We start from the raw sequence: 20,793 nt of genomic DNA, 5'->3' as shown, positions 1-20,793 counted from the left end.
AGTGATGGGGTGCTGCGCCAGATGACCTGGCCTCCACAGTCACCGGACCTGAACCCAATCGAGATGGTTTGAGGTGAGCTGGACCGCAGAGTGAAGGCAAAAGGGCACACAAGTGCTAAGCATCTCTGGGAACTCCTTCAAGACTGTTGGAAGACCATTTCAGGGGACTACCTCTTGAAGCTCATCAAGAGAATGCCAAGAGTGTGCAAAGCAGTAATCAAAGCAAAAGGTGGCTACTTTGAAGAACCTAGAATATGACATATTTTCTGTTGTTTCACACTTGTTTGTTATGTATATAATTCCACATGTGTTAATTCATAGTTTTGATGCCTTCATAGTCATGAAAATAAAGAAAACTCTTTGAATGAGAAGGTGTGTCCAAACTTTTGGTCTGTACTGTATATCTGAAAATATCCCATGTTCCTCAAACCTGATGAAGTCTGATTATACTTGTGTTCCCAAGAAAACATGGCAGACTACCAGATGGATGGAACCAAAGATCATAGGTGATGCAGGGACGGGCTGTAACTAGCAACATGAAGTCCTAAAGTAGGAAGCTGCAGTCACTGAGGCCCCAAACTTGGCTCAAGTCCACATTTCTAGCACCACAGATTTCATGTACTGCGTGAAGGACGCAAGAAGTCTACTCCATCTGGAACTGCGATGGTCTGTAATATACACGGAGCTGGCTTAATAATCAATATCCTGAATCTAGTGGCTCCATCATAGCAGGATAGTGTCCACCATACAGACAGACTGTCCCCACAATCATAACCATAAATAATAATGACTGCCCCTCATATGTAATAAAGGTGAACACCCTTCAATGATGGCATAAACCACTCATGTAGTCATGACAACTGCCCCTCTCTGTCCCCTGGTGTGTAGCTGCATTTTGCTCTCTTTTCTAGGCACCTGCAATACCAGAGTTTGCAGCAGCTGACCAGTGCAATGTTCAGCCATCTTTCCTCGGTCCTAAACAGTGTGCCAGGGACAACTTGGAGGGAGGAGGGTCTATTACAATTCAGCTACAGCGTGATGTTACGGTACAGTCAACAGTTCTGATTTTCCTGATATGGCTTAATTAGGGGATGCTGCAGATGACATAATTATATTGGGGTCTCTTTGTCTCCCAGATCTGGATATCTGACCCTCTTTGGCTCAGAGTCAATGCAAGGCAGCGAAGTGGATCTCCGGCATTCACTAGACATCTACAATGAATTCAGGAAAGTCGATCGGCTGCTAATGAAGAGCGCCCGCGGCCAATTATCTGTCCGTAAGTTAAAGTAGTGACACACAAGACACCGGTTTAGTCCTCATGTGGCCATGCCGCAGTCGCACCTCTTACAGGGTCAAGAGCAGTTCTGTCAAAATTCAAATAGGACGGGAGTTCTATGGGCCCACCAGAGGAAATTATTCTCAGGGTCTAACCTGTATATTATCAATAAAGTCTAATAGGTTTAGAATCAAAGAAATGGAACCTAGTGGTAAGTGATTGGCTCCAAATGGGATTTTTCTCCTGGACCTTTGAGACTCCCTATGGTTTCAGAGACTGGGTCCACAGGAGGATTCTCTGGTACTTTGGTGGGCCAGTCCAACACTAACTGTCACACTTCATACAGGAGCAGGATGCAATGCTGGTACACTTCATAGCAGAGTAGCACTGACATACTTCATACAGGAGCATCGCTGCCACATATAAGAGGAGAGCACTTCATACAGGAGCATCGATGGCACAGATAAGAGGAGAGCACTTCATACAGGAGTATCGCTGCCACATATAAGAGGAGAGCACTTCATACAGGAGCATCGCTGCCACAGATAAGAGGAGAGCACTTCATACAGGAGTATCGCTGCCACATATAAGAGGAGAGCACTTCATACAGGAGCATCGCTGCCACATATAAGAGGAGAGCACTTCATACAGGAGCATCGCTGCCACATATAAGAGGAAAGCACTTCATGCAGGAGCATCGCTGCCACAGATAAGAGGAGAGCACTTCATACAGGAGTATCGCTGTCACATATAAGAGGAGAGCACTTCATGCAGGAGTATCGATGGCACAGATAAGAGGAGAGCACTTCATACAGGAGTATCGCTGCCACATATAAGAGGAGAGCACTTCATACAGGAGCATCGCTGCCACATATAAGAGGAGAGCACTTCATGCAGGAGCATCGCTGCCACAGATAAGAGGAGAGCACTTCATGCAGGAGCATCGCTGCCACATATAAGAGGAGAGCACTTCATGCAGGAGCATCGCTGCCACAGATAAGAGGAGAGCACTTCATACAGGAGCATCGCTGCCACATATAAGAGGAGAGCACTTCATACAGGAGTATCGCTGCCACAGATAAGAGAAGAGCACTTCATGCAGGAGCATCGCTGCCACAGATAAGAGGAAAGCACTTCATGCAGGAGTATCGCTGCCACATATAAGAGGAGAGCACTTCATACAGGAGCATCGCTGGCACATATAAGAGGAGAGCACTTCATACAGGAGTATCGCTGGCACATATAAGAGGAGAGCACTTCATACAGGAGTATCGCTGTCACATATAAGAGGAGAGCACTTCATACAGGAGCATTGCTGCCACACATAAGAGGAGAGCTTTCACTTCTCATACAAGAGCAGCAGTTTCACATCTACAGAAGCAGCACTGGAGCAATAATGTCACTTTACACAGGGGCAGCACTAACGCACTTCATACGGGAGCAATGCTAACACACATTTTGTAAATAAAAGAGAAAGAATGAACCGCACTCATCAAGTTGCAAGTCTATGGACTTGCGCTGTTATATTCATGCAGGATCAATGCTGTCACGTCTTAAACAGGAGCAGCGCCATTGCACTATGCAGGAGCAATGCTGTCACTTCTCACTTAATACACATGCAGTACTGACACACTTTATACAGGAGCAGTGCTGTCACGTAACAAAACAATTATGCAAATAGTATTATAGAGCAGCACACTCAGACCTCTACGACCCCACCGGAATGCACCAGCCGAACCACGACCACAGATCCTCAGTGGTCCATCGAGTAGCACAAAACAGAAGGTGACTGCAGCATCTCCAGTGTATTCCTTTTATTGGACAAACCTTACAGAATGCGTGCTGCCAAAGCCAGACAGCTACGTTTCGGCTATATCTTAGCCTTTATCAGGCCTTGATAAAGGCTAAGATATAGCCAAAACGTAGCTGTCTGGCATTTACTGCACGCATTCTGTAAGGTTTGTCCAATTAAAGGAATACACTGGAGATGCTGCCGTCACCTTTTGTTTAGTGTAATAAAACAATTAGTGACCATGTCTGGATACATACATGGCACCACCAACTTCTTACAATCAAATGTTTCCAGAAGCATCGCAAACAGTTGCTCAGAGCTAATTAAAACAGCCTGGGGGTCATTTAAAAAAAAATTGTACTCCAGTTTTTGGCGTAAAAATGTTGCACAACCCCTTTTGTTGCAACTTTTTGAATGTCTGTGGATCGAAATTTTGACGTATAGGAGTGGTGGGTGCATGCCAGGGTCCGGGTTTGGACTTCAGCCCTGAGAAATTTACCAACATTTATGCCTTGAAGCAGGTGTAAATGTTGTTGAAAAAATACTCCAGCCAGTGGCTGGTCTAGTTTTTCCGCCAGACACACAGGCTGCTGAAGGTGCATCTAACTTATGATGCTGCGCATGCCATCAGTGTGCTTGTGCTTGCACAATATAAAAAAAAGCTCAAGCCTATGTGCACTCCCAAGGCTCCAGTCACCAGAGAGGCCGGCATTTTTTCCTATAGTGTGCAAGCACGACCACCACTGATGGATTGCAGGGTGGTCGCAACCATATAAACGAGCAGTGTATAATGTGATGGAAAAATGAATCTAGCCAGAAAGGAAGCAATATGGTTAATCGTAATAAATTAGTAAGTGGCTTGTATTAGCATTATTGATTTATGATGCTAAGTTATGTGACCCCGGCAGTGCTGGAAGTTCAAGATGGGTGCTGCGCTGCGAGTCCGGAGCGTGACACTCGCTTGTCTGAAAGGGACCTAACTCTAGTGCACGAGAAACCCAGTGATTCTTCAATGGACCCTTTTACAGTGTTTCTTCCTGGCAGGTCTGCAGCATCTCAAGTGAACAACCATGACAGAAACCGCTCAGTGTCAAAATCCGCTGTGTGAATGGCCCCGAAGGGTATGATCACAATTAAACTAATGGAGACCGCCCTGTTCAGTCAGTCAACATTGTTAATGGCCACGCAAGTACTGAAGGTGCCACTTGGCCATTAACCACTAAACTGTGCCATTTTCACTAGTTTAATTAGAGCTTACCATGGCCTGTACAGGCCGCGTGGCAAACAGGATAAGACCGCGCTGTGCGGTAACCTTGCAGCTCTTAGGCTCCATTCACACATCCGTGGTGTGTTGCGGACCCGCAAATTGCGGATCCGCAACACACCCGCCCGGCACCCCTATAGAAATGCCTATTCTTGTCCGCAGCTGCGGACAAGAATAGGACATGTTCTATCTTTTGCGGAGCTGCGGACCCGAAGATCAGGGCCGCGCTCCGCAAATGTGGATGCGGACAGCACACTGTATGCTGTCCGCATCCATTCCGTCCCCATAGAGAATAAATGGGTCCGCACCCGTTCCACAAATTTGCGGAACGGATGCGGACCCATTTGCGGACGTGTGAATGGAGCCTTACTGTGTAACTGCCATCTAAGCTCCCACAATGCACTGCTCTCTAGTAACAGAAAACCAGCAGAACTGTGAATTTCTTATGACCATTCACAGATTTCAGTGCAGATCCCGTACCAAAATCTGCCTCAAATCTGCATCCCATGCATGTGAATGGAGTTTCTGCACCCTCGTTCACATGCAATGAAAAGCATCTTCATAGATTTCTGGCTGCATGGTGGAAAAAATCCTCTGTGAAAATTAGTGATGTGTGACTTATTTTGGATGAATCGCAAATGACTAAACCCCATTGGGCCAATCCTTGCGAATCTGCAACAAATCTGTGGCAGAAACACGAGGGTAAAAAGATTTTGTTGCAAAAATACATAATGAATTCGGATCTGTGAACATCATACCCTTAAAAGTCACCCCTACTAATGTGATATTTTTGGGGCTCCCCTTTAATAATACAATCATATAAAAATGTGATAGAATAAAAGCACCAGATTCTGTGGGATTCCACACTGTACGTGTCCTTTCAATATTTGTTCTCAGTATAATAATATTGGAATAACAATAATCTGCAAAGTCGTCCCCCGCCCCTGTCCTACCTGAACGGGTCAGGAGAGGGGCCTCCTTGACCCTGGTTGATTTGAGATCTTGTCTTGTGCAGTGGAGAAGAAAGAATTCAGTTCAGTGAAGGAGAATCTCTGGAAGCTCTTAGACATAGACAAGCTCTGCAAAAAGCCTGGGAGAAGTAAATGGCTGGAAAGCTATCAGCGCCACCTGCAGGAGCTGGGAGTACCTACAACAATGCAGAGCAGGGCCATGCTCCTCCAGCTGTGGGCCACACAGGTAAGATGGAAGGAGCTCTTGAATGAAATAACCATAAATTAGCAATATTAAAGCTGATAAACAGGAATGACAAGCACACAATGACAATTCTCCTCTACCTTGGTGACACAAGAATCAGATTCTTGTGCAGCCCATGTGCATAAGAAAGAAGCTAGTGATGATGGCCGTGTATAATATCCAGTGTGTGTATATTTACCCTTGTTTTTTTTGCGGGACAAGTTATACTCTCTAATGCCATCATTCAATTCCACCACAGTTTTATGTTTTGTTTTTTTCCAGCATTCACTATACAGTCAAACTAACCCATGCCCTTCATTCTCTGGGTTAGTACGATTACAACAATACTACATTTATATTGTTTTTGTTGTGTTTTGATACTGAAAAAAAAAGAAAAACTTTGGGCAATTTTTTTTTTTCTCTGTTCATTGCCATATTCTGACCCCATTACTTTTTCTTTATAGTTATGTCTACTGAGCTATGTCGGGGCTTTTTTTAAAAAAAATTTATTAATACCATTTTGAGCTATGTATGACCTTTTGATCACCTTTTATTAAATTTTTTGGGGGAGGAATTATTTGGGTGCTTTTGGACGAGGCAATGCTTATACTTTTTTTCAAATTATTATTAAAATTTTGGGGAAAGGAGGGTGATTTGAATTTTTTTATTTTTTTATATTAAAAACTTTAACTTTTTTATTTTACTTTAAGTCACCCTAGGGGACTATAACAAGCAATTATTAGATTGCCATTTGTATTCTGTAATGGTATTTTATCCATTACAGAATACAGCATTCAGTATATTCCAATGCAGTGCTGTCACCTGCAGACCGCAGCCTATCACTACAAGGTAACAGCATCCCCGATCTCAGCCAGAGGAAGCTATTACCGGAGCGGGAGTGCACAGTTCCCGCATTTTCACCACTCGGATGGCGCTATATGTCCATAATCAGCAGCTAAGGGTCTTGATCTTGAGCTGCGGCTGCCCCACGGACCGCGTTCGTGCATTGCGGCCCGCATTTTGCGGGCCGCAGCACGACCACATGGTGCACACGTTTGTGTGCAGGGGGCCTTACTAAGAGACCTGTGCCTCTTAATAAACTGGTTGAATCTTTCGCCAGTAGGCATTTTACTAAGGCTCCCAATATTTTTCACATACAATGGACTTTTCTGGGCAATTGTAACTTGAACATAATAATTCCAACAGGATGCTACAACTTCTCTTTTTACTTCAGTCTCAATAAATACATCATATACAGTGAATAAAAAATACCTTGCAAAATAGTCCAAATATGCAGAAAATCCTGTGAAGGCCCCAACTGTCAACAAAGGTAATCCACAAGACGGAGGTGAACCAAGAGTGATCACATGTAGATGTGACATTTTGGGATCTGCCACCAATCACCATTAAAAATTATATAAGAACCTTATATCCAGAAAGAGCAACAGATACAATTAACACATTCCAATATATCTAATAACTATTCTGATTAGTTAATAAACACCCATCACTCCCATTAAAGGGGTTTTCTGGGATTAGAATATTGAGGACCTGTCCTCAGGATAGGCCATTAATATCTAATTGGTGGGGGTCAAGATCTCCTCTGAGCGCTGCAGTCTCTTCCTAGGCCACTGACGTCACATTCATTGGTCACGTGGCCTAAGTGCAGCTCAGTCCCATTCAAGTGTAAGGGCCTGAGCTGCAATACCAAGCACAGCTGCTATCTAATGTATGATGTGAGAAGGCCACAGCACTCGCCTCTTCACACAGATGATTAGTTTGAAGTGCTGGGTGTCAGACCCCCACCAGTCAGATAGCGATGTCTTGTTCTGAGGCTAGGCCATCAATATCAAACTTCCAGAAAACCTTTGTCTATGAGGTGTAGATTTCCAACCTACCACTAGGTGGTGATCCACCAACACATATACTACCATTCTACACTCACCTAAAGAATTATTAGGAACACCATACTAATACGGTGTTGGACCCCCTTTTGCCTTCAGAACTGCCTTAATTCTACGTGGCATTTATTCAACAAGGTGCTGATAGCATTCTTTAGAAATGTTGGCCCATATTGATAGGATAGCATCTTGCAGTTGATGGAGATTTGAGGGATGCACATCCAGGGCATGAAGCTCCCGTTCCACCACATCCCAAAGATGCTCTATTGGGTTGATATCTGGTGACTGTGGGGGCCATTTTAGTACAGTGAACTCATTGTCATGTTCAAGAAACCAATTTGAAATGATTCGAGCTTTGTGACATGGTGCATTATCCTGCTGGAAGTAGCCATCAGAGGATGGATACATGTTCTCATTTTGTTTACGCCAAATTCGGACCATTTGAATGTCTTAACAGAAATCGAGACTCATCAGACCAGGCAACATTTTTCCAGTCTTCAACAGTCCAATTTTGGTGAGCTCGTGCAAATTGTAGCCTTTTTTTCCTATTTGTAGTGGAGATGAGTGGTACCCGGTGGGGTCTTCTGCTGTTGTAGCCCATCCGCCTCAAGGTTGTGCGTGTTGTGGCTTCACAAATGCTTTCCTGCATACCTCGGTTGTAACGAGTGGTTATTTCAGTCAACGTTGCTCTTCTATCAGCTTGAATCAGTCGGCCCATTCTCCTCTGACCTCTAGCATCCACAAGGCATTTTTGCCCACAGGACTGCCGCATACTGGATGTTTTTCCCTTTTCACACCATTCTTTGTAAACCCTAGAAATGGTTGTGCGTGAAAATCCCAGTGACTGAGCAGATTGTTAAATACTCAGACCGGCTCTTCTGGCACCAACAACCATGCCACGCTCAAAATTGCTTAAATCACCTTTCTTTCCCATTCTGACATTCAGTTTGGAGTTCAAGAGATTGTCTTGACCAGGACCACCCCCCTAAATGCATTGAAGCAACTGCCATGTGATTGGTTGACTAGATAATTGCATTAATGAGAAATAGAACAGGTGTTCCTAATAATTCTTTAGGTGAGTGTATATAACCATCCTGTATAAACTCTTGATGGATCACCACCTAGGGGCAGGTTGGAAATCCACACCATGTAGACAAACTCCGTTAATATAAGCTAGGGTGTTTATTGAATAATGAGAATAGCTATTAGATACATAAATACGGGAATCTGTTAACTGTATCTGTTGTTCCTTTGTGTGCATATGAGGGTTTCATGCAGTGTCAAGTAATTTTAAATGGTGATTGTTGATTCAATTAACATCTTTTAAATTGGATTGTTGCATGCACTACACGTGTTTGAGGAAGGACCCAAAACACTGCATCTACTTGTGATCACTGCCAGCACTGTGCTGGGAACATGCCCACAGAAGGAGGAGCAGTTAATCCCCAGTGTCAATGGATGGAATCCTCCATTAGCGGCCATGTTCCCAGCACGTATAAACATGAATTATTCATACAGTATTAAACTATTGGACATATTACAAACTGCACATGTGCTCGTAACATAAAGTGGCCAACCCTTCTAACTATTGTAAGGGAGGGTCCCAAAAGGGCAGCAATATTGTGAGGGTGTACAGGGTTGTAACTGTGAGGGGGCATACCCATACCTCCCAACTTTTAGCACACCACTGCTGGGCCACGCCACTAACTCCACCCAAAAAATAACTTTACAAACCCAATCCCTGCCCCTACATAGTAATTATTTCCTATTTGTGCCAGCACATAGTAGTAATGCCCACATTGTGCCCGCTTCACTGTAGTATTGTCCACATTGTGCTGCCTTCACAGTAGTTATGCCCAGATGTGCACCCTTCACAGTAGCCATGCCCACAGTGTGTGCCTTACAATAGTTATGCCCACATTGTGCCCTCTTCACAGTAGTGATGCTTACATGTGCCCCTTCACAGTAGCTATGCCGAGATGTGCCCCGTTCACAGTATCTATGCCCAGATGTGCCCCTTCACAGTAGTTATGCCCAGAAGTGCCCCCTTCACACATGGGCGTCCGCAGAAATTTTTCCAGGGAGGGGGCATAATTTTATTGACATTCATGCTCTGCTTGTTTCTGAGAATGTAATGAAGGGGAGGGTCATATTCATTATCACAAAGTATAATAACGCATGAGCTGTGCAGTGACTGATCCAGAGCCTGGTCTCGGGAGGGGCACTTCCAGATTATTTTCTGTCCGCCGCCACAAAACAATGGTGCTTATAGAACAGACTACACAGTGTAGAGGTATACTGTATATTGTGTGGCACAGTGTATGCTATATGTGTATAACATAAACATATTTCACATGAAAACTTACAATTACTTGGCTTGGCCCTTGGGGATCTTGGACACCACTTCAACACTTTGGCTGGGGGGCTCCGCGGAGCTGATGTTGTGTTTTATCCTAATAAGAAAGATTTCATAATAAGGATTTGGAGAAGGGGCAGAGGAATAGCAGAGCAGGGAGTGGCTGGTGCTGCTACTAGGGGGTCATACCATGTGGGAGTAATAAAGCCCACCATAATGCCGCCCAGTAGAAATAATTCTCCTTATAATGTGACAGTGCAAAAAATACCCCCTTGTAATGCCCCCAGTTGAGCTAATGTCCCCATAGTGCCCCCATAATGTGCCAGTATAAAATACCCCTATATAGTGCCCCCAGTAAATGCCTCCATAGTGCTCCTCTCCCCCTTCCTCCTAGTGCCCCCCATAATGTACCAGTATAAAATGCCCCAGTAGATGCCCTCAGTGTCCCCCATAATTTGCAAGTATAAAATACCCCTTCTTAGTGCCCCCCGTAGATGACCCCATAGTACTCCTCTCCCCTCCTCCTCATATTACCCACCATAATGTGTCCCAGTATAAAATTCTACTGTACAGAGCCCCCCGTATAAAACACCTCTTCTTTGCGGCCTCAGTAGATGCCCCTATAGTGCCCCCAATAATGTGCCAGTAATGACAGCCCCCCATCATGTGCCAGTAATGACAGCCCCCCCATCATGTGCCAGTAATGACAGCCCCCCCATCATGTGCCAGTAATGACAGCCCCCCCATCATGTGCCAGTAATGACAGCCCCCCCATCATGTGCCAGTAATGACAGCCCCCCCATCATGTGCCAGTAATGACAGCCCCCCCATCATGTGCCAGTAATGACAGCCCCCCATCATGTGCCAGTAATGACAGCCCCCCCATCATGTGCCAGTAATGACAGCCCCCCCATCATGTGCCAGTAATGACAGCCCCCATCATGTGCCAGTAATGACAGCCCCCATCATGTGCCAGTAGCCAGAGACCCCCATTATGTGCCAGTAGCCAGAGACCCTCATTATGTGCCAGTAGCCACCAGTATTGTACACAAAAAAAAACGAAACACTTATACTTACCTCCTTGGCAGCGATGCGATGCAGGCCTCTTCCGGCCTGTGTCCCGCGCTGTATGGCTCAGGCGGCGCGATGACGTCATTGCGCCGCCTGTGACGGCCTCTGATAGGCTGCCGGCCTAGTGCCTGCAGCCTATCAGAGGAAGGGAAAGGGACACGCCTCTCTCTCCCCTGCCTCAGCACAGTCATCTGTATCGCTGTCCTGAGGACGGTGATACAGATGACTATGGAGATGAACGCTTCCACAATGGAAGCGTTCATCTCCCTGTGCTCCGCCGCCGCACCCCCACTTGTGCCTCCTGACAGTAGTTATTGCCAGATATGTGCCCCCTAACAGTAGTTATGGCCAGATATGTGCCCCTTCATTGAAAGTAAAAAAAACTAAAAACAGTAAATACTCACCTGGTTCCTCCGACAATCACAACTCCTCACCAGCAGAAGGATACTGTCACACATCGCACTGCTGTGTAGGAGGAGCAGAGGCTGATTCCCGTCTGGCACCGTTCCCCCCTTACAGTCCAGCAATGAGATGTGTGAGGCCATCGTGGTGCGCGGTGGCTGAATGGTGAAGCGGGAAAAGGACTGCTCCCTGCTTCACCATTACAATCAGCTTTCTCTGCATCCTATGGACACAGAGACAGCTGGACATACCTGAGCCGTTTTGGGACCATGGGACAGCCACTGAAATCCGGGACTGTCCCGCCAGATCCGGGACGGTTGGGAGGTATGCATACCTACTGAGAGGGGGCATAGTGTGAGGGTGCACAAAGGGGGAATAACTACTGTGTGGAGGCACTATGGTGGGCCCAGTGCAAAAAAGTTATAAGTATGCCCCTCTATGTATTAAACCGGCCCTGACATTGAGTAATGGGAGCCTTATGTAAGTAGATGCATAAAGGTAATCCGCTGATCATTGGTGACATTGATTCCTGACCCAGTGTAACCTAAAACCACACTCAACATACAATGCCACTGCTGATCTGTTATGGGTTGGACGATCCAACCCATTGACCTGGGCAATTTACTGGTAAAACACCAGTGTTAGGCTGGGGCTTACACAACGACATGTATAATTATGTAATACTAGTTCCAGTAAGTATGTTTACCTATTTTTTATCTCCAGTTTGTATATTTACCTAGTATGGAATCTGTTCTTTATATTTACCTGCTATTATATCCAATTGGTACATTTATAGTATCCAGTGTGTATATTTACAAGGTATAAAATCCAGTTTGTATAATTCTCTCGTACATCATCCAGTGTGTATATCTCCCTAGTATATCCAGTGTGTACATTTATCCATTATAAAATCTCCTGTATAATATACTAGTATCAGGTCCAGATGTGATTCTTGTCCCATTATTGCTTTTTAGGGGAACTCAGGCCCTGCTGCCTTTTGGCTCCTACTCTTTCTCCTGAAGAACCCTGAGGCTATGGCAGCCATTCGAGCTGAACTGGGGAATCTGCTGGAAGGCCATGAGATTAGACACCTAATCAGCCAGGAGATGTTGGACTGCGCCATTGTCTTTAGTGAGTATCCCTTCCCCCATATCAGATACTCCCCCAGTATAATAAGTGGGGGACATTCTATAACTGGGACAGGTCTATTCACCCCCTTTCTCCAAGAAACCCCAGAATGTGGGACGCTTATTGGGGATGCATTCATTAACTCATAAAGCACCTAAAGGGTTTTGTGGTACATGGATATTGACATCATTAGGAAAATCTGTCAATATCTGAGCGGCAGATTTCTGACACTGTGCACCTCCACTGATCAGTTATCAGGCATCCGCCACCAACGGAAACTATAGGTGCATTACCACTTCTTCACCCTGCTACTGTCTCTAATGGGCTAGTGTCACGTCATTTAAGTATTAATTTCCAGGTTCCGCATAATGTGCATTCATAATCTTGTTATGTAACTATTCAAGTGTAATATGCCTGGTTCACCAGCAGGTGGCAGCAACAATAGCAGAGCTACAGAGAATTGAGCTTTTCCTTCCATTCTAACACCCCCCTCTATGGTGTGATAAGCGTGTCCCACTTGCTCCAGGGAGGGTGGAGTTCTAGTTAGGAGTCAGTTCCGCTTACCCCCTTCTAGGGGAAAGTTCAGCTTACCCCATGCTAGGGGAAGGCAGCAGGTGCACATCCCTGTTGGACGAGCCCTGTCTGAACCAGCTGGAGCACCTTCAGCTCAGCTGGACATGAAGGCCGAAGCCTGAAGCCTCATAAACCAGGAGTAAAGTGTTCCCTGGACAAAGCTAGAGACAGACCAGATTAAAAAGTTAAGTACAGCACCCAGAGGAAGCTGAGTTCTATAGCTATCCTGTTAGTACAGAAGAGTCAGAGAGCAACTGATGTAGCAAAGAGGAGTTTGCCTGCCACACTTCATGCCAAAGCCTGCTGGGACCAAGACAAAGTTTGAAGACTGTTTCCGATGAACATTTATTCAAGTAAAGCCGCTGTTCAACTATACACAAGGTCTGGACCCAATTTATTCTTCATCCGCTACTACTGCTACCCCTTTTTCTGCTTTCGGAGGGCAACGCCTGGGGTTCCAGTGTATCCAGGTAGGAGCACCGGGACACATGCACAACACCTAAGGGACATTGTAGGTTACCCTACACCACTCTGGCAATTCTACACCCGGGTACCATCCACAGTATTACTAAAAGCGGGCCCTGTGCCCTTGTTGCTTCACTGCAACTGGCGTCATGACAAATATGTACTTTAAGGGACCCTAGTATATACAGTGGATGGTACCAGAAGCCTAAGGTTCCACCACTGTGTAGTGGCCGTGCTGTGGTCCTGTAGCTCAGCTGCCATTCAAGTTGACTGTATGGTTTCTGGCACCATTGGCTGCCAGAAACAGCTGATCGATGGGAATGCCGAGTGTGGGACCCCCACCAATCTGAGGTTAGGTCATCCATATCTAAGTCCTGGAAAATCTCTTCCTTGAGATCTCATCACATGTCTGAAGTCTGTAGCTGCATTCCCTCCTCATGATTGTTAGTGCAGAGTTGCAAATTAGCTCTCTTTCCAAAAAAAGAAAAGAAAGCTGTGCCACCAGTTGGAAGACAGCTATCCTATAATTCAATGTTAAACCTTTTATTGTATATAAACAAAACGAGGGTTAGCAAGATAATTTATCCTGCGCAGTGAAGGCTCAAGTTCGCAGGGGCGCATATACCTGCTGTTGTGAGGTTCAGCTGAGGCTAATGAGGCCTATAATGGGTCTTGAATGCCTTAGATAGGGACCGAATCACTGCCTGGTGTTCATGCAGTCCTGTATGGACGGCTGATGATCGCCCACATGCTAGAGTGACTTTCAATTATGGATGACTATCCGCAGCTAAATCGGCGTTGCCGAGCTTGTGCCGCTTAGATGAAAGTCTAAAATGGCGCCGAGGCTGCGAGTGATGAGGCACGGCAGTGGAGCGGGGAAGCGGTACGTCAGAGAGAATGACTCACCAAGCCTTCACTTAGAACTGGCGTTTCCCGATGGTCAGTCCCGGAGATGTCAATGTATCCGGTCGGGTTCGCAGGTAACTTGGCCGCAGCTTTGGACGAAGGCCAGGCTGGGGATTCGGGCTCCCAGCTACGCCCGATCGGGCCAGAATTCGTTCTCGCGATTCCCGGCAGATAGAGTCACCGGACAAGTGTAGCCTGTAGCCCGTGTGCTGCTGAGTTGAAATTTATAAGTAAGGTGTAGCCTGGAGGAGTTGGAGCGCAGAGATGTCTCTGGATAGAATTGAGAAGCCAGAGCTCAGTGACTTTGCTTCCTTCTCGGATGGCTGTAGGACACCCCCCCCCCCCCCCCCCCCCAATGTTCAACCTTTTAAACAGGCTCTGAGACATAATGTAGGATTATAGCCAAGCTAGCACCTTATCTGCAGATAGCTGTTTCAAAGTAATTGTACCTTATCCTTGTAAAGCAGAGAGAACAGCTGTCGGCAGAAAAGGCACTGACTTGGCTGTAATCCTACGTTGTGTCTCAAAGCCGGTTTTAAAAGGTCAAAAATTGACTTGTAGGATAGATACCTACCAACTGGTGGCACCAGAGGCACAGTATTACTTTCTTTTTTTAAAGAGAGTTATTTGTACACCTGTTTCCCAGGGGAGCATTGCACAGCCTACAGGACTTCTCACGCCTACCAGTCACTTTCCACAAGGAGAAATACACGTAGACTAGTATGCCCCAGTTCAGCATTGTCATGGGGGTACCTCATCTTTAGCTCCATCCTGCCTGGCCTGCACAGTAATAGCTATTACTGTTTGTTTGTGGGGACATTGATGTGGAAGGGGACCCAACAGTGCAATTTCAGGCTTTGGGCTCTGTTTCAGTGATCACTGACCACCTTCTTTCTGGAACAGTTTGATTGGCTGATGGAAGTTTGTCATACAATCTGTTCTCAGTATTATAAATGAAGAAACAAATATGCTGGCTCACCCCACAATAACAAGGAAGGTGCTACTAAGTCCTATTGATCCACCACGTCAACCATGGAAATTACATCAAAACAGCTAGTATGGACCGAGCACTCCCATCCAGATTGCAAGGTAAAATAACATAAACAATTTATAAAAAAAATCCTAAAACATAAAGATTAAGGAACGTTCATTCCCGCAAGAAGCCGAGGTAATCACTACAAATTCAAACAATGTTACTGCAGGCACATACAGTTGTATATAGGATGGCAGATAAAATGTCTTGCTCTAGACAAAATTGTATTTTGTCTACTTGATATCGCAGGATAGTCCTCAGTGGCACATATAGTCCCTTTTAAAGGGTATATTCCTCAAAAAGCAAAGTAATGACATTTCTACAGAAAACCGAAAATGTGATTTGACCCGTTTGTACAAGCTCAACCACAGCATGTGCAAATATACTGGCATAAATGTTAGTTCTATAACATAATGTGGTACGACATAGAGTCCGGCTCTCTGTGGCGTCCCACTAGGCCTGGACTGCCAATAGCACGATTACCTCTCCAGATCATTTTCGTATTCGTTTCTTTTCCAACAAGCAGAGCAGGTAAGAAAGTTTGTCCGTGTCCTCAGCAATCGTAGGACCTGTGGTGCATCACATGCTGTGTCACGTGACGTGAGCTTGAGGGTGGATTCTTCCAGGTGGAATATTCGTTTGGCTAGCCAACAAAGTCCAGTAAAGGATTAAACTTCATAGAAAGTTCATAAAAAGTCCTTCTTGAGTAGACAGTACACTACATATAACAGTACAGACCAAAAGTTTGGACACACCTTCATTCAAAGAGTTTTCTTTATTTTTCATGACTATGAAGGCATCAAAACTATGAATTAACACATGTGGAATTATATACATAACAAGCAAGTGTGAAACAACAGAAATATGTCATATTCTAGGTTCTTCAAAGCAGCCACCTTTTGCTTTGATTACTGCTTTGCACACTCTTGGCATTCTCTTGATGAGCTTCAAGAGGTAGTCACCTGAAATGGTCTTCCAACAGTCTTGAAGGAGTTCCCAGAGATGCTTAGCACTTGTTGGCCCTTTTGCCTTCACTCTGCGGTCCAGCTCACCCCAAACCATTCGATTGGGTTCAGGTCCGGTGACTGTGGAGGCCAGGTCATCTGGCGCAGCACCCCATCACTCTCCTTCATGGTCAAACAGCCCTTACTTTCAAAGTTTTCCCATTTTTCGGCTGACTGACTGACCTTAATTTCTTAAAGTATTGATGGCCACTCGTTTTTCTTTACTTAGCTGCTTTTTTCTTGCCATAATACAAATTCTAACAGTCTATTCCAGGGCTGGCCAACCTGTGGCTCTCCAGCTGTTGCAAAACTACAACTCCCACCATGCCCTGCTGTAGGTTGATAGCTGTAGGCAGACTGGGCATGCTGGGAGTTGTAGTTTTGCAACAGCTGGAGAGCCGCAGGTTGGCCATCCCTGGTCTATTCAGTAGGACTATCAGCTGTGTATCCACCTGACTTCTCCTCAACACAACTGATGATCCCATCCCACTGATGCCTTCAGTGTGAATCTACAATTTTCATAGTCATGAAAATAAAGAAAAACTCTTTGGATGAGAAAGTGTGTCCAAACTTTTGGTCTGTACTGCATATATATATATATTTTACTAGCAGAAGGAGCCGGCATCGCACGGGTATATTTCATCTATTTAATTTTATGTTTCCGTGTGTCTTAAAAGATATTGACAATTTCCCCCATAACAGTGACCTCTACAGTACTGTCCCTTTAACAATTACCTCCACATTGCCCGCCCCCCTTTAGCATTGACTATCCCTTTAACAGTGACCTTTATAGTGGCCATCCCTTTAACAGTGACCTTAACAGTTCCCGCCCCTTTGACAGTGACCTCCTTAGTGACCGCCCCTTTAAAAAGTGACTTTCACAGTGACCGCCCCTTAACAGTGACTTTCACAGTGGTCGCCCCTTTAACAGTGACTTTTACAGTGACCGCCCCTTTAACAGTGAATTTCACAGTGACCGTCCCTTTAACAGTGACTTTCACAGTGACCTCCCCTTAACAGTGACTTTCACAGTGACCGCCCTTTTAACAGTGACTTTCAAAGTGACCGCCCCTTTAACAGGGACCTTCATAGCGCCCGCCCCTTTAATAACAGTGACCTCCACTGTGCCCGCCTCCTTAAGCACTAAAGAAAAATGACTTGGTTGTTATGGAAACCTGGAGTAAAACTGTGTTTATGGCAGTTGGGATTTGAAGAGAAAGACTTGCAGGCTTGTATTGGCTGATGCAGGTCATTTTTTGGGAATATCTCATGAACAGTACGTTCTAGAGAGCTGAGACCCGGTCTAAAAACTTCCCGGACACCTGATGTACCTGTGTGCCAGATTTGGTGAAGATCGGTCCAGTCGTTTGGTCGTGCATAAAGAACGTGCAAACAGACTGACAGACGTCTAGACAGACAGACAGAAATTCATTTTTATATATATACTAGCAGAAGGACCTGGCTTCGCATGGGTATATTTCATCTATTTAATTTTATGTTTCCATGTGTGGTAAAAAAATATCAACAGTTTCCCCCATAAACAGTGACCTCTACAGTGCCCGCCCCCTTTAACTGTGACTTTCACTGTGACTGCCCCTTTAACTGTGACTTTCACTGTGCCTGCCCCTTTAACTGTGACTTTCACTGTGCCTGCCCCTTTAACTGTGACTTTCACTGTGACTGCCCTTTAACTGTGACTTTCACTGTGACCGCCCCTTTAACTGTGACTTTTACTGTGACCCGCCCCCTTTAACTGTGACTTTTACTGTGACCGCCCCTTTAACTGTGACTTTCACTGTGGCCGCCCCCTTTAACTGTGACTTTCACAGTGGCCGCCCCTTTAACTGACTTTCACAGTGGCCGCCCGCTTTAACTGTGACTTTCACTGTGACCGCCCCTTTAACTGTGACTTTCACTGGGACCTCCCTTTAACTGTGACTTTCACTGTGACCGCCCCTTTTAACTGTGACTTTCACAGTGACCGCCCCTTTAAGCAGTCAAGAAATATGGCTGGGTTGTTATGGAAACCTGGAGTAAAACTGTGTTTATGGCAGTTGGGCTTTGAAGAGAAAGAATTGCAGGCTTGTATTTAGGGGGTGGGGGGCAAATTTTTTGGGAATATCTCAGTTACGGTACGTCCTAGAGAGCTGAGACCCGGTCTAAAACCTTCCGGGACACCTGATGTACCTGTGTGCCAAATTTGGTGAAGATCGGTCCAGTCGTTTGGTCGAGCATAAAAAACGTCTAGACAGACAGACAGAAACTCATTTTTATATATGTAAGAGATAAGAGATATATCTATAGTAATATCCACACAGTACAAGTCTTTGTTTATGCACCATCCACACATTGCACACAGGACTACTGTATGTTGGATACACACTGAACATGCAGTACTGACAAACTGTACTGCAACAAAGACCTTCCCTCAGACATTGTTAATTTTGCAGCAGCTTTTTAGATAATCCTGACAAAATTCTAGTCCCTTGTTTGATTAACATCTGCTCCCTAGACTTTCTGTGGTAGAAAAGACTCACTTACCCCTTGGGGTCACTGTATCTTCTGCGGTGGTGGTATGCCTGCCCCTGCATACGTCACAGGTGATAGATAATATTTCAGTTATATTCAATCTGCATCATTAACCCTTCACTGAGAGAGACTCATGTATACTCTTTCCAGACAGCGCCTTGGAGGAGAGCCTGCGCTTGACCGCTGCCCCCTTCGTCACTCGAGAAGTGTTGGTTGACCAACTTTTAAACCTGGCAGATGGCAGAAAATACACCCTGAGGAGGGGGGACAGACTGTGCCTCTTCCCCTATGTCAGTCCACAGATGGACCCAGAGATCCACCAGGAGCCGCAGGTAATCAATGCATAACACACTTTAGCTAGGCCAATTGCAACATCTCCTCTGCGTGCCGATTGTCACCTGCTCCCTCCACATAGCAGCCCCCCATAGACTCATAGCCAGTCCTAATGATCCACAACTAAGCAAGAATTTGGGACCAGTCTTACAAGTGTGACCTGTCCATCTGGGCCTACATAAAATTTACTGGTCCCTACTTCTGTCAGGATATACAGTAAATGCAGCGGCAGAGGGGGCAGATAGTTCTATCATCATGCCTAAAGTATATGGGAGATAAACAGAGCACCAAGATAACTGCTTTCTCTTTACAGATGTTCCGGTATGACAGGTTCCTCACTGTGGACACTTCTCAGAAGAAAGATTTCTACAAGGCCGGTAGGAGAGTCAAGCATGTCAGCATGCCCTGGGGCGCCGGAAGGAACATATGTGTTGGGAAGTTCCATGCAATCAACAGCATTAAACTGTAAGTAAACGTGCTAAAATTATGGTTACCCTGTGGCTGCCACTTGATGCTAGTCCCTCATTATAATAAATATGCAGAAACATGCAGAAACATAATATCAGAAAATTAGACAAAGCCTTCAACCCCATGTATTCCTTCGACTCTCCCCAACAGATGATGTTGGGGGAGAAAAAGATTGAGCAAAATCAATATTTCCCTTGATCCTTTTTTTCTACCAGGAGATACGCTGCTGGCAGCAGCTTTCTCTGCTCTTCTCAAAACCTTTCTCTTGACCCTCTCTCAAAAGTTTAATATCTTAGTACCACAGGTATACATACGTTCAATAACTTTGGGCGCCAACTGCACCACTAGTTATCCCCTTTGACTCCACCTCTGAGAACGGCAGAGTGTGGTGTCCCCATGATTCTGCATTCTCACAAAAGCTACATGATTCCCTAATGAGGAAGGTCCTAAACTAATCGAACTGACTCCCTGGGCCATTTATCCCCATTGAGGAGCAGAAGACATTTGGTCTACAAGCAGCAAATCCAGCCTGGTGGAGGAGCAGAGCCAGGGTGGAGAACATCTGGAGGTACTGCAGTGGCCCAGTAGGAGCCGGAGCAAAGGATGGGAGTGGTATTGGCTCCACCGGTTTACAGTCAATCACAATGGCATTTCTCACTCCTTTGCTCCCTAGGGTCGTGCAGTGGAAGAAAGGCACACCCTTTCTTCCCCAGGCCCCACCATGATGTTGGGGCTCCTGCCTGATAATAGTCAGGGTGCAAGGCAGGGTGTGTAGAGTGCAATGGCCAGCGAATGGTGCAGAAGTAGTAACCAGGCCAGATATAGCAGAATAAACGTCTTTCTTTACTGAAGTGCAAAATAGGATATGTAGTACATCCAGCAATAGCAAAACACAGTTCCCCTCTTCCCAGGTCATGGCCAGATGTGAAGAGTGTCTTAACAGTGTGCCTCACTACAGTAAAGTTTCAACAGTTTTTAGTAGCAGGTTACCTGCCTGACTCCAATGCTCGGTCATGCAGATTCTAAGTTCTCTTGTTCTCTCCTCTGTCTTATTGGTTTTCTCCTTCTGCATCTGATCATGCAGAGATCGATGAGTCT

At 45.5% G+C, this 20,793-nt stretch overlaps 1 protein-coding gene across 3 annotated transcripts in view; it reads left to right on the top strand.

Annotated features, from left to right (window-relative positions):
* PTGIS (prostaglandin I2 synthase) overlaps positions 1 to 20,793 on the top strand; it is a 41,759-nt gene that overhangs the window by 13,402 nt on the left and 7,564 nt on the right. For all 3 annotated transcript variants that reach the window (XM_040436450.1, XM_040436451.1, XM_040436452.1), the window contains exons 4-9: positions 912 to 1,046; positions 1,137 to 1,276; positions 5,348 to 5,529; positions 12,231 to 12,387; positions 19,045 to 19,226; positions 19,541 to 19,692. In XM_040436450.1, the coding sequence (XP_040292384.1) occupies positions 912 to 1,046; positions 1,137 to 1,276; positions 5,348 to 5,529; positions 12,231 to 12,387; positions 19,045 to 19,226; positions 19,541 to 19,692 (948 nt within the window). The remainder of the gene's footprint in view (positions 1 to 911; positions 1,047 to 1,136; positions 1,277 to 5,347; positions 5,530 to 12,230; positions 12,388 to 19,044; positions 19,227 to 19,540; positions 19,693 to 20,793) is intronic.

The sequence above is a fragment of the Bufo bufo genome, chromosome 6 (genome assembly GCF_905171765.1).
Source record: "Bufo bufo chromosome 6, aBufBuf1.1, whole genome shotgun sequence".
Lineage (NCBI taxonomy): Eukaryota > Metazoa > Chordata > Amphibia > Anura > Bufonidae > Bufo > Bufo bufo.
The sequence above is the reverse complement of the archived record's forward strand: the minus strand, read 5'-3'. Positions and strand labels throughout refer to the sequence as shown.